Consider the following 26,334-nt stretch of genomic DNA (forward strand, 5'->3'; position numbering starts at 1 on the left):
AAATATGATGACATGCTGGAGATCTCATAGCAACTTCTTTGCTACAAACCACAGAGATAATATACAGAATTGCAGTTAAAAAAGAACAGTAAGCTGCTCGCATCTAATCAACACAAAATTTTACAATTTAAAACAAATTATTTTGACAAGATCAGATCAAATATGATTTGAGTTAAGTTACTAAATCAGCACACAGAAACCTTCCCAGCTGAGTGAGAAACTCAGGTTGAACAGAACCTGATTGTCTACTACCAGATCAACCCTTTTCTTCTCCGGAATCTGTCGACACGATCTGTGCTCATTCTAGACTTTTCAGGCTTGCTCGTTTTCTTGGACTTGTCAAGCCGGCTATCCAAACTATTTCTAGAAATGTCTGGAACATCTGGTTGCAAATCAAATGACTCTGTGCCGCTGCTTTCACCAGCTGTAAGCTTACTGTCTGAACTAAGTGATGTTGTAAGCTTAATGTCTGAACTAAGTGATGGTGTAAGCTTAATGTCTGAACTAAGTGATGGTGTTACCACACCATTCACAGCTGGCTTTGCCCTCCCAAGAGCCAGAACAAACCTTTTTAAATGTTTGATGAACTCGGGATATAGTTCAAGATTGCAGTGCCCACCTCCATTTATCCATAAAGGTTCATATTTTACCTTGCAAAGCTCCCAAAGCTGCTTCCCATGGGAGCAATCGACAACTTCATCAGCAGTTCCCTATTATTCGAACCAATATTTAGCGACATTCTCCCAAATGCAAGAGAAAGCTAAAATCACCTTAAACTATTGGCATTTCATGTTAAGTAAATAGCTAACATGAAACAGTTAATGCACAAAGTCCTCCATGTCCCCTGTAAAAATAATGTAAAACCAAACAAATACTCCTCATGGCTTACCAGTCAATTAGGTCTGCCATAAATCTCAGTGTAAACTGTAAAGTGAAACCTAACCATGCAAGCATAACTTACTCTGACCATGTAAGTTATATGTCAAGAAATGTGCTAATTTATGGGTTGATGGATTTCATCACGCTATATATATTTAATAAAACTGCAGTTGCTGCATTACACGCCTCTCTTCCTCTCAGTCTGTTAAATTCATCAGGTATTTAATCATTTGTGATTTACATCCTCAGTCATTCTGGATCTTTGGCCCATACTAAACCCAATCTGATTGAAATGAGCCAAAACATTAAATCAATTCACAAGTTACACAACATCATAACCATTGGAGGCCCAATGTGATGCTAAATCAACTAAGACTTCATGACTAGTGTTTTAGTAGTTTTCTCACGCTTAAAATTATACTCCCTCCGTCCCAATATAAGTGAGGTGTATTTCTTTTTTAGGCCATCCCACTATAAGGGAGACATTTCCTTTTATGGCAAAAAGCAACACTCTATCTTTCTCTTACTTTATCCTCTCCCCTACTTTTTCTCTTTACGTTTTTTTCACTCCTAAAAATCTGTGCCTAAAAGAAATGTCTCACATGTAATGGGACGGAGGGAGTACAGTTTATCAATCATCACTATTCCACCACAACTAAAAGATCAAAACAAGTCTAGAGGGAGAAAACTAATTCCTCAGGCAAGAATTCCACTTCAAGATCATAGTTGTTTATGCATATTCAAAGGCAGAAAAATGTAGCTTCCCCTACCTTTTTTACTTTTTGTTTATTCTTTTATATCATCTATACCACTTTCAAGACACTAAAATTTCATCTGATCTCACAGATTCTGCACCCTTTGGGTTTTGTCAAGTAGCCTATGCCTTGATTGTGTTCCTATAAATATTCTATAGTTAAAGGCACTTGCCTCTAACTATAGCAAATACCATTTTGCCTATGGTCTTTTTGGGACAAAGTTGCACTGTACCTCAGAATTTGCATGATGTATGGCATATGATTTCTTGAAGAAGTTAAACAAAAAAATAGTAGCATCTCCTATTCATCTGCACCAGTCCATATCCATCTATATTCCCATACATCTCCAGTTCTAGCTCTACAGGTTTAGGTTTCCTCAAATTGAATTTCTTTTTAATGTCATATTCCTGAAACTCAACATTTGATTCCACTCGTCTTCCCTAACTCTTCACCATTATATTGTTCAGTTTTACTTCTTTCATTTTTGTTATGCCTTTTCTTTTCCATGACTTCTGCAAACTCTTCTCTTCTCACATCTTCCTGCCTTCAATTTTTCATATTTACCTGCTCCTCTCGTTCCCTAATCTTCTGTTCTTCTTCTTTCATTTTTAAATCTCTCTAGTCCTATTGTGATCCTACTTCAGCCAAGTCAAAGTTTTATGAATTCACTTTAAAAACTCAACTCAACTCAACTCCACTCTACTCTAGGACTCTCTTCTGTGAGAGAGAGAGAGACTACACATAACAGCCCAAGTTATAATACATGCAAAAAAGAAGTCAGAAGCATGCATTTGTCCCATATAAAAGTTATGCAGGATACATACAAGGTCCTCATTTCTGGTCCTAAATAAGAAACTCATGTACTTCTTAACTATGATTCAGATAAGAATATTGTACCGATAAAGTTACTCCAGATGTTTCAGCTAACAAAAGTAGGAAGTAACACATAGACATGAGCAATATTAAACCAATGCTAATCAATGCATCTCGATTGCTGCCTAAACACAACACGAGGGAGGTGGGGTAAACAATATGCAAGTACGAACAAGCAATTTCTTCCTAGTAATAGACATAGTTTAATTGATCAATTAATCATGTACTACAATAAATGTACAGAAAACAGGAATAAAGGCAAAAATAAACATAAAAAAGAAAAGCAACTTACATGAATAACAAGAACTGGACATTCTATAGCACCAATTTTGTCAATATTCTGTAGTTAAGAAAGAAATAACTGAGCATTAATCGTCGAAATGTCCAACTACCAATACAACGAAAGAAACAATGAATGAGCCCAAGATCAATAATTACCTTGTAAATATCAAACCAATATGTCCGCTTTACAGGGTATAACACTCTTAAACCAGATAATATCGGGCTATGTAAAACAACACCTCTCAAGTTTGGTGACCTTGATGCTAGATCAATAGTGGGACCACTACCAACAGACTGCCCATAAAGTATTAACTGTTCGTCTTTCACCCCATACTTCTCTTTCAGGCATTTATATACAGCATCAATGTCTGTGTATGTATTACACTCTGATGGCTGTTTCGCAGAAAACAGAGGGTTGTATCATATAGTGAGTCGTGACAAGAACTAGTGGAATAAGCACTTATAAAGAAATTCAAAATTTCTGTTAAAAGTATTCATATAAACTTTATTATCTCGAATGCTTATTCAGATCAACGAATGAACTGACTTTTGCAGATAGAAGGTGCAAGGAAAGTGCCGCATGAATCTTCCAAGATATACTAGGAGAACTCAAATAGCAAGAAAACTAATAAAAAACTGAAGCACACCTATCACATAATCACTTGTATATATCCCGAAATTGCTTTCCCCTGTGAAATAATAACCACTTAGCCCTTGATGTCATGACTAAGTTGGCAATAAATATGGAGCATATCTATAAAAACTAGTTATACTACTATCTGAACCTCAGTCAATATACTTTTTAAAAATAGGTAAAAATTTAATGTAATATTGGGCAGATTTTGCCTTGTCGTGCACACATCCAGCCGAGATGCCAATTTCAATTCTGAACAAAGGTAAGCTGATGCGTGTGCATACAACTGAAAAAGATGTGTAAAATTAACTGAAATACACAATTATAGCTCGCAATTCACATCCTCACCCAAACCTCGTAGCTTATACCGATTTTCTTGTCTCTAGATTATTGAAATTTTGAGGTCGTGATTACCTAGTGAAAGGGCATAGCAATTGATGAGATGTGATATTTGGGGAAAAAGGAAAGCTATTGCCACTTTTGTTTCAAAGTTGAATGCATATTCAGAAGATAAAACAAGGAGGGACAAGGACAATACACAACTCATCGTCTTGGTACCATGGAATCTTCATAAAACTTTTGTGCGGCTGTGTGATTAACGACTTACGTGTACACAGTGAAATTTCTGAACTACAAGTCCCTCTAAAACCTTGTCACTTATTATACACTATAGGCAAGATAGAACAACCATGCCAATGGACGATGTAATACCATTTTATCATTATATAGAACCTTCCAAACGTTTCAAGAAAAACTGATTCCAAAAGGAATAAGCAATTTTACTAGCAAGCAGCCTGACGGTGCCACTAACTATAACCTACTAAGTCGAAAATTATGCTGCTGTTCAAAGTAGGAAGCTACCTTTCCGGACGACTGACCATAACCTGAGTAGTCGTACCTGAAAAAACAGAATAAGCAAGTAAGAAAAATAACCATTGATACCATTATAGGTAACTAACTATAACGGCCATGGTAACGACTACATTTAAGACCTGCTTAAGGTATTTCTTATTGTAATCAATTATAGATGCTCATCCTAACATATACTTATCCCAAGTATTCTTCATTGAGAAATTTTTGAAATCTATCCAGATTTAAATACTGTAGTCTAAGTTGATTCTGCTACAGCTCAACGGTTTTGTCCTCTCATTCCAACTAGTCTGATATGGAAATCTGCTCGACAAGTATGACCAAATAGTACTAATTGATTGATGTAAATTTCACTACAAATCTGTTCCCTAATTTTGACCTTTCCAAGTTTACAAGCGTTACTTGAATTAATACTACCAACTAGTAATTGATTAATGTAAAATAAATAAAAAAATTACCCCATCAGATTGATGCGTAGGCGGAGGGTAATCTCCACGAACAGCTCATACATCTGACCTAAATCGGCGGCGTTTCCGTGGGAATAGAGCATCGTAGCAGTTGCCTTGGGGTGGGTGATGTACACCGCGACCACATCGTTACCGCGGCGCGTCCTCAGCTTCAAGACGTCGACGCCTTCCCTCTGCGGAACCTCCGGTATGCAAAGCGCTCCGCCGCGAGAGTCGTCGGCCACGACCGTGTATGAAGGCGGAGTCGGCGGGAAGAAGGCGAACTTAGCCGCGATCGATGACGTCACCCCGCCCATACCTTTTTTTTTCCTCCTCAAACTATTCCCCTTTTTTCTGTGGCAGCTGACTGAATTGACTTGCACAGTTCATAAATAAAACTCAACTTTCTCACAGTAGCAACTACCGCAGTCGTATTGAGATCTCGTTTCAGTGAATGAAGGCGGCCGGTGCGGGGGAGGTGGTGGCGCGTGTGGAAGAGGGCCGAGCGAAGAAAAAAAGTAAGCTCAATTTCAAAGGAGGGTAGTTTTATGGGGATTTTCGAACGTTGGAAAAATTAAATTTACAATAATAAATTCAGAATACAATAATGTTCATCAAATTAAAAGGTATTTTTTTAGATTATAATTAATGTTAAACTAATTTTTATTTTGTTTTTATTTTATTATAAAATATTTTTATTTCAATTTTCGTTAGTTCAATTCATTTTATACGAAATTCATTTTAATATTGTTTTACTTCATTCTCTCTAAAATGAAGTAAAACGGTCTAAAAATGAAATAAAATGATCTAATACTAATAAATTAATTATAGATTTGATATTCAGGAATTAGTAATGCATGTATTAAAAATTTCTTTTATAGTATATAAATACAAAAGGAAAAAAGAATGAAAAAAGGCACAATAGTCAAAGTCAACTAGTAGCAAAAAACTCAAATACTTCCACCGAAGTAAGTTAATTACAAAACAAATTTTGATAGAGGGGAAATGTTTTAGTATGTGAAGTGTGTTGATATATCTATCAAAAGGAAGAAAATAAATCAATATTTTCATTAATTGCTTTCCATCAAAAAATAGTTTAGAATGTGTCTTTGACGGCGACTCTGACTCATATTAAATATAGACATATTTAGAATGTGTGCTACTTTAAATTTTAAGTGAACAAAACTATTAAACATTAATAAATCTCATATGCATATTGAAGGAGCGATAAATGTGTTTGATCATTTCCCAAAATAGAAGGGAAACCCACTACCAACGTGCCATCTATATTCTTTTACCTAATCTCACGAACAAATCACGGTCCACGGACAATAAATTATGATATTAGGAATAAAAAAGCGAAATCGCATTGAAAAATGATTTAGATACATTTTAAAGAACCTTCAATTAAAAAAAAAAAGCATGGATACGTAGATATGAAGCATCCTTATTCCCCCCTCCACGTGCATTTGATTTGGCCTATAAATACGCATGAATCTCTTGCATTCCCTACACAAATACTCTCTCACTCTCTTTGCATAGTGTTCCGTCGAAACTCTGCCCTCGCCATCATCCAGTTCACTGGAGCTTGTTCTGTTTGCGGTGCTGCAACGAATAAGACGAAACTGTTTTATCTTTGGGGACGACACGCCAATTCGAAAGCACTGCCGAGGCATATCTCATTTGAGTTAACCAAATAACGTATGGCAAGTCAAACACAAACTTATAGTTACCTTTAGTTCAACATATACGTTGGGTACAGACCCAATTTCTCCAAGAAAGTTGGCCAAAATTCACACAATTATTGTACAATATTGCTAGCTGGACCTTTAACACTGCTTATAAATAGGCGTATCCTTCTTCTTCTTCTTCCAATGTTCGCACTCCATAATCTATCTGACGTTTTGCTTCTCAAGCTTGATGAATCGCAATGCGAATATCATAATCCAGTTTCTGGTGGAGGAGCTTAGCCTTAGAGTACAAATTAACACGTGTCTTTTATTCGGGAAAGAAAACGAGAAGGAAGAATAGGGAAGAAGAAGAAGAAGATAGAGCAAATAGACTGAATTGTCATGGCCTTGAGAATGTATTTGCCCAAATATTTTTGAAACCGTGCATAAGTAGCTCATACTTCATTATATTAAATCTAAGTTTATGGGCCTCAAATGTTATTTTGATACATTACACCCCAAAAATGTTACTCCCTCTAATGTTACTCCCTCTGATCCATAGTAGTAGAGTCATTTAGTAAGTTTAATACGCTCTATAGTAGTGGACTCATTTCCCCTTTTTAGAAAAAGTCGACACATTTCTTCTCGCCTACGTTTCTCTCCATCCTACTTTATTCTCTCTACTTTTTCCTCTCTCCTACTTTATTATCTACTCCCTCCATCACATGACACGAATTCCTTTTTAGTTTGTCGCGAGTAAGATGATACATTTATTTTTTTGGAAACTTTCTCTCTCCAATTAATACATCCGACCACTTTTTCTCACTCATAGTATTAAAATACTCATCTTTCTTTCTCTCTCTATTTTAACTCTTACACCCACTTTCTCTCTCTCCAATTAAACATATTAATCAATAACTCTTAAAGTCGCGTGCCGGTCAAGAAATGTGTCATCTTATCCGGGACGGAGGGAGTATTTATTTAATACATTACACACATTTTTTCCACGATATTAAAATGCATTCAAAATACCCGAAATACTATTACAAGATACTAAAAAATTAAAAATTACATAATTAAAATCCTAAAAAATAAAAATTACACAATTAAAATCCTAAAAATTGAGATTGAGAGAGTTGTTTGGTGTAGCGTGATTTTTTGTGTTAAAATGAGGGTATTTATTGATGAAATTGTGAATTTTGGGGTAAAAATATGAAAAAATAAATTTATAGTGTTGAAAAAACGGATATATTTGATTGGGAAGTGAGATTTTTTTTATTATTAAATCTGATTTTTTCAGATTTTTTCGAATTTAAAAAAATGATAGCCACGGCCAACCAGAGCATGCACAACTCTTCCGCAAGAGCACCGATGCAGATGCTCTAAGTCTTTTGTTGAGGCGATGTGATTTAGGCTTTGGGTACGAAGACTCCTTTGGTTTTTCCTCCGCCGTGGTGGTTGTATCAAGGCCTGTGACATGACATGTGTTAAGTGAATTTTCAGCAATACTCCATCATTCAGCCGAGGCCGAAAAATTGAAAATGAGAATGAACACATGATGGAATAATGTAATGAAAAAAACGATGATAAAACTAGAATACCACGTTGTCGTCGAAAAAATTCAATTCTAGATCAGAAAAATGTGGTTAAGTATAATCCATGTTCGCAGCATGAGGTTTCGAAGAAATCGTTTGAGCAATTTGTAGATTAGGAAATCCTCGTCGACTGCAACATTAGTTTGATATTGTCCACTTTGGGTCAAGCCCGCACGGATTTGTTTTTGGGTCACTCCCAAAAGGCCTCAAACTAATTGGGGTTGGACATGAATTATATACACCTTCCAACTTCCCTCCCTCATCCGATGTGGGAGAAACATATGTAATGGTCGTTGCTGAAGTCTGTATTGTCTAGTAGGAAATCTAGTTCTGTCATGTCCATATTATCTGGCGGTGACTGCTGAAAGGATGTGATGTTTAGAGTATTCGACAACAGCTGAAGTTGAGATTGTAAATGGAATTTAAATTGTGATCAAACCAAATAAGAAAAAATGTTGATCCACCGAGACACTTAGAAAAATTAATGTATGGAGCTCAAAAAACTATACTAACCCCAAAACTATATGGAGGTATGAGCCAAATTTGAATTCGCTTCTGGTTGAATTAAGAACCTAAAAAAATAGATTTTGAGGTATTGAACAAAGAATTTGGGCAATAATGTTGATGTGTATTTAGATACTCCCTCCGTCCCGTGCTACTCGCACGTTTGCTTTTCGGCTCGTCACAAAGTCCTTACACTATTTATAATTTAAGTTAGAATTAATGCATTTAATTAATATGTTAGTTTAAGTTAAGAGCTCTTTTATTAAGTGATGTCTCATTACACCTAAAATTCTTTTTTAATTACACAAAAAAATCAATCCCAAATTTACGGCCTAAAATGAAAAGTGCGAGTAGCATGGGACGGAGGGAGTACTATTGGTTGAAAATATACATCATACATTTATTGTCACATAGCTAGGTGACATGTAGTAGTATATTTTTTATGGTCATATTGATATCTCGATCCTCATAAACATTATTTGAGACAAATGTCTCACCAAATATTTTGTTTCCCAAAATAAAACATTAGATATTAAACGATACTATTAATTACTTCAGATTTTTAATAGAGGTTTGCTTGATGGGATAAAATTAGTTATAGTTTGACGTGGTATGATAACTTAATTAGCGTGGGAAATACAAATTATGAATTCACTTTTATCTAAGTCTAATTATACTCTACAATTTTACATTACGTAAGGTTTTTTTGAAATTATTGACGAATCAGGGGTTATTTAAACCAGAGCAGAGCATAGCATAGCATCCCTAAAACTAGAGAATTATCATTTCAATTATCCGAATTTTGTAAGAAGTGAAACGGTCAAAATATTTAATTATGATCCCTCAAAACATTAGTATAATAATAAAACGTAAAAAGCACTCAAAATTTTCCACAGAAATTGAACAAATGGTCACTCAGGTATGGCGACAAGTGCCGGCCGCCAAGCCCTCCTCAACAACCGTTGCCGAAACGTCACCGACAGCGCGCGGGCCCCACCACCTCTCCTACCTCCGCCCCCCGGCATCAGCCTCTCTCCAACACTCTCCGAAGCCCTCTCGCTAAACGACGGCGGCGACGACACGAACAAATCCTTCAGCTTGTGGCTGACGGCGACGGAGGCCTTCTCAGGCGAGCGCTCTTCAATTTTGCGATCGAAGCGAGGTGGCAGCCTCCTGCGGCCGGCCGGTCCGTTTCCGCTGCGGGTGAGAAGCATTCGGAGGGTTGTGCGGCGGCGGAGGTGGATTACCGGGCTGGTCGTCGGGCTCCGGGTAGGGCTTCCGGTGACGGCGCATTGGGTTGCTAAGAACTTGAATTTCTGCATAGAAATTGATTGGAAAAGAAACTAATTTGGGGATTGGGGAATATTCAGGTGGTAAACTGAGATCTGCGCACTCTCTAGTAAAAGTAGTACTACTCACCCCTTTTATAATGGAGAGTTAATGTGTTTTTTTATAGGATTTCTTCATAGATGAATATATACAGAATACCATATTTTGATTACTAGGATTTTATGTATTTCGATAATATAATTAAAAGTTAAATACATCTCCAAATTTTGATTACTAGGATTTTATGTATTTCGATAATATTATTGAAAGTTAGATAATTATGAATTTGATCTCCTCTATTATTTCTCCATCCACGACGCGGAAAGAACAAAAAGAATTGTACATAATATTCCAAATATTGTAGTTTCACTCATTGATTGTAAGAAACAAAAGAATCACCGTGCAATCATAGATGGAGCATTGCAGAAAATGGTTCATGGCCTCTGATAAATTTATAAATTTCAGAATATTTTTATTATTAAGTTTTAAAAATATTATTTCATCCCGTCAAAAAAATTGTCCACTTGTACTCCAAAAATTCAATTATAGAATATTAAATTTGGATTGAATAACAAAGTAACAAACTCATACATCCATTCATATACTTCTATACCAAAAGTGTTAATTTTAATTTTTTAATCACAAAATTAAAAACTATAATTCCTAAAAATTAAAAATAAATATATTTATAGAGTGATAAATTTGAATTAAAAATAATAATTTGTGTAAGCCCTGCAGCCCTACCCGGCCGTGGTGCCATACCTCTCTTTCACATTAAAAAAAGCCCTAATGGAATGAAGGCAGAGAGGGCTACTAATAATATCTTTATTGGAAATGGTTGTCTATTTGTTAATGAGAAACGCACCAAACTATGATAGTGTCACATAAGACGACACATTACTCATTTGAATCTTTGGGGTTCTTCTTTTTCGTACTTTAATAATTTGTGTGTAATCATTACTATGCAAGATTGTGATTTTTAGCAATACTATGCAAGATTTTCACACTAAAATTATAGATGACAATATTGACAATGATAATGGTAAAATAGCTGATGATATGGATTGAAACAACGAATTTTACATTAAACTTTTTCTGAATATAGTTAGGAGTGCTTTTCTATCACTATAAGATATTAATGATAATAAATAATGATGTTTGGTTTGCTTTCTCTTAGTTTCTTTTGCCTTAGTTTAATGGTCTTGTTAGCCTCTGGATGCCCGTTAATTACCTTTTATTGTTGACACTAAAAAAGTTTGCTAGCTCGAATAACTTTTGTACTTAGTTTTTTCGCCTTGTAAATTTATGGCCATCACTCATGGTTTGAGCTTTTTATTTTTATAAAAAAAGTCAACTTCATAGAAAATCTAACAACATTATAAGTTTTGCGGTTGAGAAATTGTACATGATAAATCAGATGAATGACATGAGTACGAAAGAAGTCGTAACAAATCTTTGGATCTTGTTAGTTACACGTTATGGTATTGAGTAAACACATATGCCAATGGCAACAAAACAAGTTTATGTTACAATTCTATACTAAAAATAATTGTCATATTAGTATAAATGACAAATAAATATCTTTAATATAAAGACAAAAGTCTAAACGTTGTACCTTAAAACTTAAAGGATTTGATTAATAAATTTGCTCAGCATTACATATAACTATTGGTAGTATTTTTCTTTTTAGCAATATTCGTATGTACCAAAAATGTAACGGAGGGCTTGTTTAAGATTTTTATAGAATGTTATTGCATGAAAAGAAAATACAGAATAATAAGATTATTAAGAAATTATCTTAGAACCATCAAAGTGATAGGGCCCTCGATCCTGTGAATCTCGTCTAGCAAATCTCGTCGAAGATCATCTCCAATATTTTAGCGTATATTTTATTTTAGCTACTTATCTCTATTTATTTTCCATATCTTTTGTAATCTTTTATTTTAATTATCTTTCTTGATTAGCAAGATATGTTTAGGGTTTAGAATTCTATAACTTATAGAATTCTCTAGTATTTTGATTCATTGAGAAATAAAGTTAATTACTTATTCTCATTCCCGGTTCTGGCGAAAATCGCCCCCTAGCACCTCAACTAGGGTTTATCTTGTTCTTCATAAATGGGCGAGTGCTCTATTACTGATCGATAGGATACAACATCCTATCAATTGGTGCTTCCATTGATATACTCTTCTCCCACCACAAACCATCTCATCCGAAGTTTTCTAAAAAAAAAAATTTGAAGTCACGTCATATCACCCCAATCTTCCCCACTCATTCACGACACTTTGACACTTTCAATATGAACATCTAATTCGCCAACCAGGACGAGAAGTTCTTGACACACAGGCTTGAGCAGGAGTCCTTCGCGCGACGGCATCATGAGTTGAATAGTCGGCTCGACGATATCTTGGCCAAACTTGCGACCGCCGGCTTTAAGGCGACGAAGGAGCCCCTCGACCCTCCACCAGCGGCAACCATGAAACACGGATAGCAACTGCCGCCATCGCTTACGCAGGCACCGCACGGCGTATCAACCGCAGCCTTGCCGCGCCTAAGAGTCGATCCTCCTCGTTTCGACGGAGAGAATGTTGTCGAGTGGATTAAGAATATGCAGATTTAGTACAACCACCGTTACACGCCTCTATCTGATCGTCTATACCTTACCCAATACTTGTTCGATCACCCGGCGCTGGAATGGAGGGCATACTGGATGGATAATAATGCCGGAAAAGGCTGGGATGATTTTCTATTGGCAGTCAAGCAGCGTTTCAATCCCGACCTATATCAGGATTCTGTTATGCACGATCCGTCATGCCAGAGCAGCGACAATCAACCGTTGACCCAAGCCACATCATTACCAATGCAGCGGCACGCCACCTCCCAATCGACGATCCCAACATCACTACTGTCCGAGATCAGCCAGCCACATCGTGAGTTTCCAGCTGTTCGAGCCTCGGCTACACAAGCTGTTGAAGTCGCGAACTAGAAGCAGGTGATCATCAAGTCGATGGCCGAAGGCATTGGGGCGAGCCCAATTCTTTCGCTCATCAATGTTCGCAGCAACGACGTCGTTCTTAATGATGACGTTACTCTTGATTTTTCGAGAAACGTTGTCATTCCTCACCCGAGATCAGTGATGCAAGTGTTCGTCCCTCCAGATCATCACGTGGCGTCAAGCCAACTGCCCGAGGATCAACCTATTCCCTCATCCAAGTTCGGTGATGTTATTGAAGCTAAAGTGGGAGCAACCTCTACACCATCCTATGGTGACTATTATATGGAGTCACATCTGCAGAAGCAAGCTTCGCTTTGTGTTGATGATCGGGATTTGTTCAGATTTGAACAAACATTCACCTCCGATGGTCGTTCGATCTCGCCGCGCAATGTTGTGACATGTTTGGATAGAAGTTGTGCTACTCTTCGATTTTATGGGTTCTTATCATGGAGGTAGCAAATGGAGTTGTGCTACTCTTCGATTTGGTAGAGACAAAGAAGTTCGCATATTTGACCCAGGAGCTTTTGATGGGGTCGAATTCATCCAATTTAGGCAACGGACACCATACGTCGCGTGTGAGACAATTTGGGCTAGTCAGATTCCGGTCAATCCACTACGACATACATCGCAAAATGCCTCGTCCACACGCACAAGGCGCCCACCGCCGTCGCGCTTCGAGGCAGCAGCTTCACTTCCATCCGAGTCTAGGCAGTGCATACAGATCGAGACACCACAATTTTACGGGGACAACCCGTTAGTTCCAGAGGGATTTGTCGTTGATGTTTTGGTAGGGCCATTGGACGTGATTGATTCGAGCAGGAACCGGTTTCAAGGCCAAATTGATGAGGTAAATTTGAGCTCCATTTTCTGTTGGTCGACTATGCTGCATTTAGATGTATCTGGGAACTTTTTTGGTGGGAGATTTTCGGCTAGTTTAAGTCGTCTTGTGAATCTTGGCCACCCTAATCTTGCACACAATGGGTTGAAAGAGCAAGAGCTCTTGAAAGTTAATATGCTTTCTGGTTTAGAGCATCTGAGTTTATCAACAACTACTTTGATTGGTGAGATTCCTAGCAATGCCTCTCATTTGAGTAGTTTGAGGATTCATGATCCATCCAAGAACAATCTTAGTAGCCATATACCTGGAACTATTGCAAAGAATCTTCAAGCTCTTGATCTTTCTTGCAACAAAGTAGTAGGAGAGATCTCATTTATGTTCATGCAAGAACTCCATGAGTTGGAGAGGTTCAGCTTTTGCGGGTCACGGTTCTCTGCCGAGATTCTCCAAAATGTATCTGTTGGATCAGTAAACAGTTGCCTCATTGCTGCCGCTTCTCGATTTCCCGGTGATCCCGCAGATGTTTGGATTGGTGTGCAACAACGGTGTGATTCGACATGCTACACAATGTTTTGGGATGAATCAAGTGAATATAGGGTTCATAAAGATGACAATGAGAAGAAACTAGTTCAGTGGGTTGAATATTTGCACTGGAGGTGTTGTTAGATAAACATAATATGACTGGCTTACGAGCTTTTCACTTGGCTCAATTGGGTGGATTTGCATGTTGTGCCAGCAAAGGAGTGTGTATTTTCGACCCAGGAGATTTTGAGAGTACTTCCACCTTGAACGAGACACTCTTGTTCTTATTTCATCCTGCTTCAATTGAAGCTACGAAGGAAGGATGTCAATTAAGCTGTTCTTATTTCATCTTCAAATATCTACTATAGGAGAGCAAATATGGATTTATCTCACTTCATATAAATGCATAAAGAAAAAATTCGATAAATGGAAGGTTCGATGGAATCAGCTGCACACTCTTTGTTCAGAAATAAAAAATAAGTGCAGATGGCTGTATATTTTGTTTGAATATGTACAGCATCTACCTCCATTTATTTTCTATGCCTTTATTTGAAATGGTTATATTCTAGCCTTAGTTTTGTTCTGGAGATTAGCATGATAACAATTCTAATCTTATCAAAGCTGCAGGCTTAGACTAGAATATATATATATATGTGCTTTAGTGCCAATTGAAATAGGGATGATGTAAAGATCACTTCTAATGATAGCTTCAATGGGTTGAGCTCTAATTAGATGATTGCCAATCAAGACGAAATATGATTTGACCTTGATTCGCAGCATCAACTTGAGGGGGGATTTGTACAATCAAAACTGAAGATCTGTTCAACAATCGATGAGATAAAACTCGAAATATATCTAATTACTGATTAGTACACATTGACAAACTGCCAAAAATGATGGTATGGGAGTAGAGCAAGAATAACATTGTTGACTACTCCTTAAAGGTTTCAGTTACATAATGATAAAACTGAAGTAAGTGTGAATGCCATTTACTCCATATTCTAAGGAGATCCTCAAAATTCAATTTGAGCATTATATCAAAAGATCAGCTGCTTCTCCTAATCTCTACCTTTGGCCACTCACATTTTAGTCATCCATAAAGATGGGTGTATACCAACTTACAAATACAAGTATTTTATTAAATACTAGTAGAATCGCGAGACGGACCTGGTGGGGGTTGGAGCCTATCAAAGGAGAGTCAAGTTGAGAAAACCTATCACCGGAATTGCGTCTCTGAATTCGATAAACACAGGTCAGTTCCACAAGATACTCATCAATACAGAGGAGAAGAACCCAATTCAGTCATCTTTTTTCTTAAATCTTTTAAATATGCCAACCATATGCTTGCCAATCAAAGAGGAAAAAGAGAGAGATATAAACCGCCCGAATACAGAAGCACAAAATTCGTGAATTTATCAAACAAAACGAATTGATTATCATCACTAGGAATCCCAGAGACCTGGGACTTGAAAGAAGCTCGGAAAATTTTTGAACAATAGTTGGATTCGGAATCCAGCGACGGCATGTTTGGTGATGAATTGGTCGTTAAAATGTCAAAAAATGAAATTACAAAGGAATAAAGGTTGCAGTTGAAAGACTACATTTGTAGTAATAGAAAAACGGCAGTATTCATGAAAGCAAAGTAGATACAATTTGCAAGAATCAAAGGGTCCACAGCGAAAGCAGGTAGTTAAGCATCAATAATTGGGCGGAAGGCTACTTTTACGGAATTATAATTCTTAATAATATAAAATTGACATGGGAATCAGTAGAAAGATGACGGGAGAAAGAAGATACATTCACCTTTTCAAGTTTTAATTGCGGAAGCGAATGTTCACTACGAGAGGAGGTTAAAGGTTTCGGTGATCGGTGGCTTCGAAGATCCGCAGCCGACTTGAGAGTGAGAGGCTGAGGCCACGTTGATACCGATGTTTCGTTGTCGCCGATTCCTATTTCACACCTACCAGTCAACTATTTGCTATATTAAAGTTTTCTTTCATGTTTATATCCTTCTAACCTATTTTCCTTTATATCTTAAAACCAGTGCTTATAAAAGGCCCCCATATGTTGGACGAATTTCACACCTCTTTTTGAATCATGTTTTATGAGTTTTACTTTTCTTGAGTTATTACTCTAAATTTCAATTAATTGAGATCTTTATTCGATTTATTTAACTAATTTTCATATTCATTTGTGGAGTCATGCACTCCATATCCAATTTATCAAATGGTCCATATATCAAATGATGGCATACACATGGATGATCACTTATTAGCAAGTAAGGTTAATTATTTTTTCAATTATTCCTACATTTGGACGTTCCAACAACACATTAGAACTTATATGCCATGAATCCACCGATCTCCCTGAATGAAATTTCCGGCAGAATAAGAAGCAACATGCTCCGCCGGAATCCGACTACTCCACCGCACTCTTCCCGACGTGTCCGATCCGGCACCGGCATTCTTGTACTCTCCATAGTACAAAGTCTCCAACGCAAAATCCCCGTCCCACGGCATCCATCCATCTGATGTAACAATAGCCTCCAAATCACATGAGACAAAAACTGTCCTCGAGTAGGCCTTCCACGGCCTTCCCAAGAAATTAATATGCACCTTCGGATTGTGGCGGAACAGAGCCATGTAGGCCTCTGTTCCGTTGACCACACAATTTTGGAAGATGAACCCGGTTGACTGGGCAGGGTCCGTCCTCCCGTGGGCAGTGACAGCATTTCTCTCGCCTTTTTCGGGGTTTTGCTGCCGCGGAGCGACTAGGATGTGGCAGTCCTCGAAGAATGCGGCTGCGTTACCGAAGATGAAGTCAACGTTCCCTTGGATGCGGCAGGATTTGTAGTACTGCCGCATGCTGTGTGCGTAGAGAGTGTCTTGATTGCCGAGGAATTCGCAGTTTTCGATGATGGAACGGTCGCTGTCGGATCGGAATGCCACAGCTTGATGAGTCTCGGGGCCTGCCGTGTTTTGGAAGGTAATGTTACTTGCCATGAATCCATCTCCAAGAACTCCTGTAGAGACAAGAAGAAGTATTCATAAACCCTAATTTTTGAATAATTCGGTTTCAAAATATAACATGATATATTGGTGGTTAATAATGGATCATATATTTGGATTAAAGAACATATTCACTAGATATTTACCTGAATCATTAATAGGTCAAGATCAGTAACTATGGAATATATTGGTGGTTAATATGATTGAATGGTTGCAATCAATCAAAAATGTTTATACTAATACAATAAATGGAATGCAACAATAATAGTACTCCTTTATATCTGAATCAAATAAATGGAGTAATTCATTAAATGAGAGATCATTTTCCTTTATATTTTATCATCATCTCATGGTTGCTACCCGGCAAAATGAAGATTTATAGAGTGGGAAAGAAAACTTATTCAATTAATGACACATTCCACTACATTTTTTAAAGGCAAATACAGATATCAACAAATTTCATCTAGGATAAACTTACCTACAGTGAAGGACCGGTATGTGGACATCCCGGGCTGGCCAGCATTCTTGGACCCGGTAATGACGGTTTTGCCCATCCCATCTCCCAAGAAAACCACATTCCTCTTATCCAATCCCACCAAAACCGTCTCCTCATAAACCCCGGCTTTTATCCTTATCACGAACCGCTTATCCGAACCGGAAGCCGCCCTGTCGACCGCCTTCTGCACGGTGTCGTAGTCGCAACCACCTCCGCCCTTGCACACCACCACATCGGCCTTCAACCCACGCGGCACGCCACCACCCGAAAACGATTTAGACTGGGAAACCGGTTCCCAGAACCCATCCCGCTCGGTCCGGACGGGGCCCCAAGAACCGGTTTTCTCACCGTACAAATCATAGTTCACCAGCATGGCCAGAGTGGCGCTGCTGCAGCCGATCAAGGTGGAATCGAAGAACGACATCGTTTTGACGACCTGGGACGTGTCGTTGACGTACTTGAGCGCCGACCAGCAGTCGTACTTGTAGCCGAGCGAGCCGCTCATCCAGGCGCGCGCCTCCTTGGTGTCGCGGCGGCGCAGGGCCCGGGCGACGAGATCGGCTCGGTAGGCGGCGTAACGCACCATCTCGAGGCAGCTGTGGGCGGCGGCGGTGAGGTTGGGGTTGGCGGCGGAGGAGGCGAGGATGTCTTGGACCATTGCTCCGCCCTTTTTGACATCGGTGGAGATGAGTTGAAGCGATGATTGGATGAGCTGCAAAGCGGTGGCGTTGGGAGGCACGTGACCGGAGAGGGAGAGCCAGTCCTCGCATCCGAGAGGGTCACGTGAGGCTTTGCAGGCGTCGTGGATGATGCTACACGAGGAGTGGGCGATGAGGAAGAGGAGGAGGAGAGTTAGGGAGAGAAATGCTGCCATTGGATTTGAATGACTGAGTGAGTGAGTTATTGTAATTCGATCTTCAAATTTTGATTATATAGGTATCCTACAATGAGTAATATCCTTTTTCTGTAGTTATAATCAAGGTAGATTTTGAAACATGTCATGATGTCGGGATGAGATTTATGGCATTATATAGGGTCAGATTAATTAGATGGAGTATTTCATTTGTTTGTTCAAATTTTTGGATATTTGGTATGTAGTCGTATTGGGCCTTGGCTGTTTTGATTGTGGCCCAATATTTTTTTGGAATTCCATTTTATTTGAATTTCATGTTAATGTTAACTCATAAGTACAAAATTATATTTTACTTGTGTTTATGAAATTATTAAAAATTATGTATTTAAAACATAAGTTATACGTATAATACTATAATTTATCAGATAACAAAGATTATCCTAAACTTTTTAACAAAATAACTACAGTTTTTAATACGGTAAACTTTTGCTAAATGTTCACTATTACTTATTAAATACAATTAATTACCAATTAGGAAACAATTAAGGATTTCGTATTGTTATCAAAATTAATTTGATATGGAGTACTAGGAAAGAGGCCGCCAGCTCTCCACACAAAAGACCGACTCACTTCTTAATTTCCCCGAAGAACTGGTAATCTAAGCATTTTCTACCTGTATTTAAAATTTTACACGAAAGATATGATTTTATCTTTATTTTATATGATTAACTGATTGATTAAAAATGTATATTAACAAAAAATACCCTCGATGACTCTCTGCTTCCCTAGAAATATATAGACAACTTACTTTTAGCCATCATGATGCCGATGTTAAGATTAATTTAGTAGAGTATATAATGGGGAGCATTAAGGTGATACTATGTTTAGAGTGACACCATAATACTAATTTTTGCCCTTAGATTTATAAGGTGGACGCCTAGGATTAAATTTTGTGAATAGAGTGCAAATTGCAGTCTACCTTATTCAAAATTGCAGGCATGGACATTTTAGACATTTTTGAAAATTTGAAGTTGAATCAAATTTGGAATATTCCCAAATTAGCGCAACTCTCTATCCCAAAAATAAAGTAATATGTAAACTACAAAATCATCGTGGTAACACTGCAATATTCAATGCAATCTAGTATCGTTTCATAAACTGCATCAAGAACATGAAATTTTGATTTTGTACCTTAGCGTTTTAAAATGATTAAATTTAATTAAAATTAATTGCTACATGGCAGCTGAGAATCACACCATCTTTAAATCTAACGGCCTAATATAATAAAATGGTGCTACAGTTGTCATATTAATACATCGCTATGATTATATTCTTATGTGGTATGATAGCTGATGAGAGAGAACACAAATGATTTTTAGTGAAAGAATTCACTTTTATATAAGTAAATCTAATGATACTCTAGAAAATTTGTTTTTTCACGTAACCTTTTTCAGATTATTGTTATTTATCGAAACAAATAAGTTCTACGTACGAATCAGGGATTAAATCTAAATAATTAGATTAACAAGAGCAGAGAATAACACCCATAAAACGCAATTTAACGCATTACAATTATATCTGAAGTTTATAAGATAATAAATGATGAATATAATCAAAATATTTAGTTATGATCCCTCAAAACAAAATACAGTAAAGAATAAAACCAACCAAAAATGGTCACTCAGGTATGGGGACAAGTACCGGCCGCCAAGGCCTCCTCAACAACCGTTGCCGAAACGTCGCCGACATCGAGCGGGCCCCACCTCTCCTACCTCCGCCCGATGGCATCAGCCTCTCCCCAATATTCTCCGATGGCGGCGATGACACGAACAAGTCCTTCAGCTTGTGGCTGACCCTGACGGAGCGCTCTTCGTCGTTGCGATCACAGCGACGTGGCAGCCTCCTATCTCCGCGGCCGAGTAGCATTCGCAGGGTTGTGCGGCGGCGGAGGTGGATTACGGGGCTCCGGGTAGGGCTTCGAGCGACGGCACATTGGGTTGCTAACAATTTTAATTTCTGCAGAGACGCCATTTTTTGTGTTGATTTAAATGCAGTCAACTATATTTATACTGGAATTCTTGAAATACAATCATTAATTGAGCGAGGCAGGTCCGACAAATTTGAAAATTTTAATTATTGATGCGTAAAAGTATTAGTATTTTAAAATTGGTTTCATGAATATAGGTTCTTGAAAGTGCCCTATTTCTTGCATACTAAATAATCTATCGGAAGGCATGAGTTTTGTCGGGAGACGTTTGAGGTGATATTCATTGAAGATGGATCATGTTTGGAATTTGGGGTAAAGGGTAATTATTTAGTTGAGTTTCAAAATTTTTAAGAAAAAGTGTCATTATGGTTGGAGCTGCAAAAGAATTTGACATTGCAGATGAAAAGTTTTGATAACTTTAGTGCTAACTTTTATTGCCATGGCAAATCAATTCAAATAATTTCTCTTTAATTATATCCTTATTTTCTCTTTCTCTCTTTTTACTTTATGAATAACCCATTATAATTTATGTGTATGAGTTGGCCAAGCGGTAGAGAAGTTAATAATGCTTGAGGCCAACAGTCTCAGGTTCGAGTCCTCCGTGGCACGCCTTTAAATCATCTAATCCACGATACATATAACTAAATTTCATTCAATATTTACATTACATCATTGTAACTATCTCCTATAGTGATAATGAAATTGGTTAAGAAATTATAATTTAATTAATAGGGATTCCATTTGGGAGCAGTTGATAGCCCTAAGCAAACTCACGTCATTCTCTAGTATGATATGTAGATATTTTGGTGTTAAATACTATGATTAACACATTTTTATATCGATTATTACTATATCCCAGTGGTAGAATGCCCTTCTTTCATAGCCAAGACCCAGGTTCGGATGCGAAGATAATACTTATGTATTTCTCACACTTTAGAAGTCTCGGTCACGTTCGTGCCCTAATTTTATAAAAATAATACTACAAATACTTAAAGTGGGGGGAGTAATTGATATCTCATTTTCCTTTAGATTTTATCATCATCCCATGTTTGCAAAGATAGCCAGTTCAACTAATGACACATTCCACTATTTATTCAATGAATGACACTTTCAATTAATTTTTTAATGGCAAACATATATAAAAACAAATTTCATTCCAAGCAAAACTACCCAACATCGGCAGTGGCCCATCAACACGTTAGATGCCATGAATCCACTGATCTCCCTGAATGAAATTTGCGACAGAATAAGACGCAACATGCTCCGCCGGAATCTGGCTACTCCACCGGACTCTTCCCGACGTGGCCGATCCGCCACCGACATTCTTGTACTCTCCATAGTACAAAGTCTTCAACCCAGAATCACCGTCCCACGGCATCCATCCATCTGATGTAACAATAGCATCCAAATTACACGAGATAAAAACAGTCCTCGAGTAGGCCTTCCACGGCCTCCCCAAGAAATTAGTGTGCACCTTCGGATTTTGGCGGAACAGAGACATGTAGGCATCTGTTCCGTTGACCACGCAATTTTGGAAGACGAACCCTGTTGACTGGGCAGGGTCCGTCCTCCCATGGGCAGTGATGGCGTTTTTCTCGCCTTGCTCGGGGTTTTGTTGCCGAGGAGAAACGAGGATGTGGCAGCCCTCAAAGACTGCTGCAGCGTTGCCGAATATGAAGTCGATGTTCCCCTGGATGCGGCATGATTTGTAGTACTGGCGCATGCTGTGTGGGTAGAGAGTGTCTTGATTGCCGAGGAATTCGCAGTTTTCGATGATGGAGCGGTCGCTGTTGGATCGGAATGCCACAGCTTGGTGAGTTTCGGGGCCTGCTGTGTTTTGGAAGCTTATGTTACTTGCCATGAATCCATCTCCATTAACTCCTGTAGAGACCCAAGAAAAAGGCTTAGAATTTTTTTACAAACACTAATTTTTTATAAGATTTATTTATACAAATTCAATTAATCACACATTCCACTACTTTTTTTTAGGCAAGTAAACTTACCAACAGTGGCGGACCGGTATGTACCCACCCAAGGCAGGCCAGCATTCTTTGACCCGGTAATGACCGTTTTGCCCATCCCATCCCCCAAGAAAACCACATTCTTCTTATCCAATCCCACCACAACCGTCTCCTCATAAACCCCGGCTTTTATCCATATCACGAACCGCTTATCCGAACCGGAAGGCGCCTTGTCGACTGCCTTCTGCACTGAGTCGTAATCGCACCCGCCTCCGCCCTTGCACACCACCACATCAGCCTTCAACCCACGCGGCACGCCTCCGCCCGAAAATGATTTAGACCGGGAAACCGGTTCCCAGAACCCATCTCGCTCGGTCCGGACCGGTCCCCAAGAACCGGTTTTCTCACCATACAAGTCGTAGTTGACCAGCATCGCCAGAGTGGCGCTGCCGCCACCAATCAAAGTAGAATTGAAAACCGACATCGTTTTATCCACTTTCGACGCGTTGTTAAGGAGCGCGGACCAGCAGTCGTACTTGTACCCCAGGGTACAGCTCATCCATGCGCGCGCCTCCTTGTTCTGGCGGCGGCGCAGAGCCCCGGCGACGAGATCGGCCCGGTACGCGTAGGAAATGACATCTTCAAGGCAGCCTTGGGCGGCGGCGGTGCGGTTGGGGTCTCCGGCGGAGGATTTGAGGATGTCTTGGACCAAAACACGGCCCTTTTTGAGATCGCTGGAGATGAGCTGGAGCGATGATTGGATGAGCTGCAGCGCAGTGGCGTTGGAGGACACGTGACCGAAGCGGGTGAGCCAATCCACGCAAGCGGGAGGGTCACGTGAGGCTTTGCAAGCGTCGTGGATGATGCTACACGAGGAGTGGGCGATGAGGAAGAGAAAGAGGAGACTTAGAGAGACAAGTGATGCCATTGGATTTGAACGAGTGAGGTATTCGATTTGATCTTCAAATCCTCATGTATATAGGTTTGCTGCAATGATAATAGTATCATTAAATATTTGCATAATATTATACAGTAAAAGATAATTAAGCAATCATGCAAGCAATCATAATGACGATAATTAAGGTCAGTTTGACTTTTCAAATTGGTAAATTTGGTATGCTTTATATGGAGTAGTTCATTTACGTCAATTTTCTTGTCAAAATGAACATTTATTAGTTCTCTATTATAAATATATCGATTTAAACTTAAAGTTTTGAGATAGTTGTAAGAGAAGGAAAATTGTTAGTTCTAATTATTATGCAGACATTGTTACATTTTTTAATTTATTTAATTTAAAATATAATATAATTAATATTATTTTAATCATTAGATCTCGAAATTTAATGAATTAAAATTGATCTCAGTAATTATTTGGGATTTTGTCATTTCTTTTAATAAGTCACTATATAGAGGTGAATTAGAATGATAACTAGAATTATGGTGATAACCATATTATTCAAATCTGGACCACACAATGCAAAAATATGTGGTCCATATTCAGTTCAACTGGACCACACAATCTGGAGTATCATTTAAAGAAGAAATATACTATCCATGTTCCATAAAAATAAGGATATTTTCCTTTTTTTCTATCTTATAAAAATATCTTATTTTCATATATGGAAAGTTCTCTCAAACTTATTACCAATATACATCTATTTATTACAACTTTACCACTATGACCCACCATTAAATAACTATAATAATGTGAGTCTCACTATCACTAACATTATTTTAACTATATTTTTCTCATCTATCTTATTTTACCAATTATGCATTAATTTTCTTGCCATTCCAAATGTCTTTATTTTTTTGGAACGGAGAGAGTATATTTTTGCTAATAATAAATGTATTTTAATCCCTACATAATTAAAAGGAGCTAATTCACGTGAATAGGACTAAATAACAAGTTTTTCTCTCCTAAAAGTTATCTTAAAACTTTAAATTGTAATAACTCTCATGATTAAATTGAGCTTTTTTTTACAAAAAATGGAGTATCAAATTAAAGATAATTTAATGGGGATTCTAACGAAATATTCCCTCCACCCGAAATAGTTTGTCCCATTTTCCCATTTCGGTCCATCCAGCATAGTTTGTCCTATTTCACTTTTTACCATTTTGGTAGTGGACCTCATATTCCACTAACTCATTCCTACTCACATTTTATTATAAAACTAATATATAAAAGTAGGACACACATTTCACTAACTTTTTCAACTCACTTTTCATTACATTTCTTAAAACCCGTGCCCGGTATGAGACGGAATGAGTAAATCATAATTGCATGGTATTATATCAAAGGCTGAAAAAATTGTACTCCCTCAGTCCCATGTTACTTGCACTGTTGCTTTTCGGCTCGTCACAAACTTCTTACACTATTTATAGTTTAAGTTAGAATTAATGCATTTAATTAATATGTTAGTTTAAGTTAAGAGCTCCTTTATTAAGTGATGTCTCATTACACTTAAAATTCTAATTTAATTATACTAAAAAATTAATCTCAAATTTACGGTCTAAAATAAAAAGTGCTAGTAACATAGGACGGAGGGAGTATAAGATACGAACAATTATACTATTTTTGTGTGATAGTAAACTATATCATTTCATAAACGAAATGTATCAGTTTTGTGCTCTAAAAATATCGTTTCATATTCAAAACTACAACCAAACACATCAATAATACCATATCATTTTATAAATGTTATATATCATTTTATACATGAAAAGTATCATTCTGTGCGCGAAAAAGTATCAGTTTTTCAAGAAGGCAGTTTCAACTATACCATATCATTTTATAAACGTATAATATCATTTTTTCTGTCTTTGATATAATACCATGCAATTAGTAGTTCGTTGGAATCATCTTAAATTATCTTTAATTTGATATATTTTTGAAAAAAAAATAATTAATATTAAAAAGTTATGAGAAATTTAAATTTTGAATTATTTTAGGAGAGAGAAACTGATCTTCATATAAAGGAATAACCGTAAAGCGAGTTGTTATGTTCAAAGGTCAAAATTGCTCCTCCCATTTAAAAATTAAGAAAAAAATGAGGGATTAATTTCAGTCATATAATTAAGAAGGTCCACCTTTAGTTATTGAATTACTCTGTCCGTCCCTAAAAATTTGTTAAATATTTTTTTTCGTCCGTCCCTAAAATGTTGTCATCTTTCACTTTTACCATTTTTTATAGTGGAGCCTACATTTCACTAACCCATTCACACTCACAATTTATTATAAAACTAATATATAAAATAAGACCGCTACCAATTTTTTCAACCCACTTTCTATTATATTTCTTAAAACCCGTGCCGGGTCAAATTGTGACGAATTATTAGGGACAGAGGCAATTATCGATTGAGTAATATGAACTAAACTTTAAAATACTAAACTTTATGAACTAAACTTTAAAATACTAAATAGTGAAAAGAGATTGCCCTAATTCTAGTTGTTATCCATTGAGTTATATGGTTACCCTTATTTGATGTAATTAGTGAGTTTTGATATTTTAATTTAAAATTGAAAGGAACTACATTTTGTCGTATCTAAACTTTAGTATAGTGTTTCCACTCTAATAATAATTTAATAATCCGCGTTAGAAAGGATTTAAAACATGAGATACTTAATTATAGTGAAAAGAGATTATTGTGAAAAGAGATTATTGTGAGTGTCACAGAGAGTCAAACTCGGATGAATAACAGATTGCATAACACTAAGTTTCCTTAATTATTAAGACCAACGATTAGCAGCTTAGCTATTTTCTTCTTTATCATTTCCTTAATTATTAAGACATCAAATACAAGTCACGAACTTCACCACTACCTGATTATGTAGTG

The 26,334-nt window shown here is 37.4% G+C and overlaps 6 protein-coding genes across 9 annotated transcripts; all 6 read right to left on the reverse strand.

Annotated features, from left to right (window-relative positions):
- Positions 1 to 13: 13 nt before the first annotated feature.
- LOC121787649 (alpha/beta hydrolase domain-containing protein 17B-like) lies at positions 14 to 5,264 on the reverse strand. The gene is made up of 5 exons (XM_042186452.1): positions 4,752 to 5,264; positions 4,285 to 4,321; positions 2,946 to 3,182; positions 2,800 to 2,847; positions 14 to 710 (listed from the first exon to the last, which is right to left on the reverse strand). The coding sequence occupies exons 1-5, from the start codon at positions 5,054 to 5,056 to the stop codon at positions 249 to 251; spliced, it is 1,089 nt and encodes a 362-aa protein (XP_042042386.1). The 5' UTR covers positions 5,057 to 5,264; the 3' UTR covers positions 14 to 248.
- A 4,016-nt stretch (positions 5,265 to 9,280) lies between these two features.
- Positions 9,281 to 10,013, reverse strand: LOC121786394. Its single transcript, XM_042185021.1, has one exon. The coding sequence runs from the start codon at positions 9,828 to 9,830 to the stop codon at positions 9,420 to 9,422; it is 411 nt and encodes a 136-aa protein (XP_042040955.1). The 5' UTR covers positions 9,831 to 10,013; the 3' UTR covers positions 9,281 to 9,419.
- A 3,803-nt stretch (positions 10,014 to 13,816) lies between these two features.
- On the reverse strand, positions 13,817 to 16,180 carry LOC121787067. Of its 4 annotated transcripts, none has more exons than XR_006047265.1 (4): positions 15,996 to 16,180; positions 15,360 to 15,425; positions 14,361 to 14,486; positions 13,817 to 14,230 (listed from the first exon to the last, which is right to left on the reverse strand). XR_006047265.1 is itself a non-coding variant. In XM_042185680.1 (4 exons), the coding sequence occupies exons 1-4, from the start codon at positions 15,715 to 15,717 to the stop codon at positions 13,997 to 13,999; spliced, it is 492 nt and encodes a 163-aa protein (XP_042041614.1). In that variant the 5' UTR covers positions 15,718 to 15,987; the 3' UTR covers positions 13,817 to 13,996. The 4 variants fall into 4 exon arrangements, 2 of the variants coding, with proteins under 2 accessions (XP_042041614.1, XP_042041613.1); XR_006047264.1 differs by having other exon boundaries at positions 14,361 to 14,501; XM_042185680.1 differs by lacking the exon at positions 15,996 to 16,180 and adding an exon at positions 15,652 to 15,987.
- A 265-nt stretch (positions 16,181 to 16,445) lies between these two features.
- Positions 16,446 to 18,671, reverse strand: LOC121786233 (probable pectinesterase/pectinesterase inhibitor 51). Its single transcript, XM_042184824.1, has 2 exons — positions 17,679 to 18,671; positions 16,446 to 17,214 (listed from the first exon to the last, which is right to left on the reverse strand). Exons 1-2 carry the CDS (start codon positions 18,568 to 18,570, stop codon positions 16,532 to 16,534), a joined length of 1,575 nt encoding a protein of 524 aa, XP_042040758.1. The 5' UTR covers positions 18,571 to 18,671; the 3' UTR covers positions 16,446 to 16,531.
- A 1,555-nt stretch (positions 18,672 to 20,226) lies between these two features.
- Positions 20,227 to 20,580, reverse strand: LOC121786878. Its single transcript, XM_042185480.1, has one exon. The coding sequence runs from the start codon at positions 20,578 to 20,580 to the stop codon at positions 20,227 to 20,229; it is 354 nt and encodes a 117-aa protein (XP_042041414.1).
- A 1,045-nt stretch (positions 20,581 to 21,625) lies between these two features.
- On the reverse strand, positions 21,626 to 23,458 carry LOC121786215 (probable pectinesterase/pectinesterase inhibitor 51). Its single transcript, XM_042184803.1, has 2 exons — positions 22,540 to 23,458; positions 21,626 to 22,417 (listed from the first exon to the last, which is right to left on the reverse strand). Exons 1-2 carry the CDS (start codon positions 23,423 to 23,425, stop codon positions 21,735 to 21,737), a joined length of 1,569 nt encoding a protein of 522 aa, XP_042040737.1. The 5' UTR covers positions 23,426 to 23,458; the 3' UTR covers positions 21,626 to 21,734.
- Positions 23,459 to 26,334: the final 2,876 nt, after the last annotated feature.

This window comes from Salvia splendens, chromosome 22, assembly GCF_004379255.2.
Source record: "Salvia splendens isolate huo1 chromosome 22, SspV2, whole genome shotgun sequence".
In the NCBI taxonomy this organism is placed as follows: domain Eukaryota; kingdom Viridiplantae; phylum Streptophyta; class Magnoliopsida; order Lamiales; family Lamiaceae; genus Salvia; species Salvia splendens.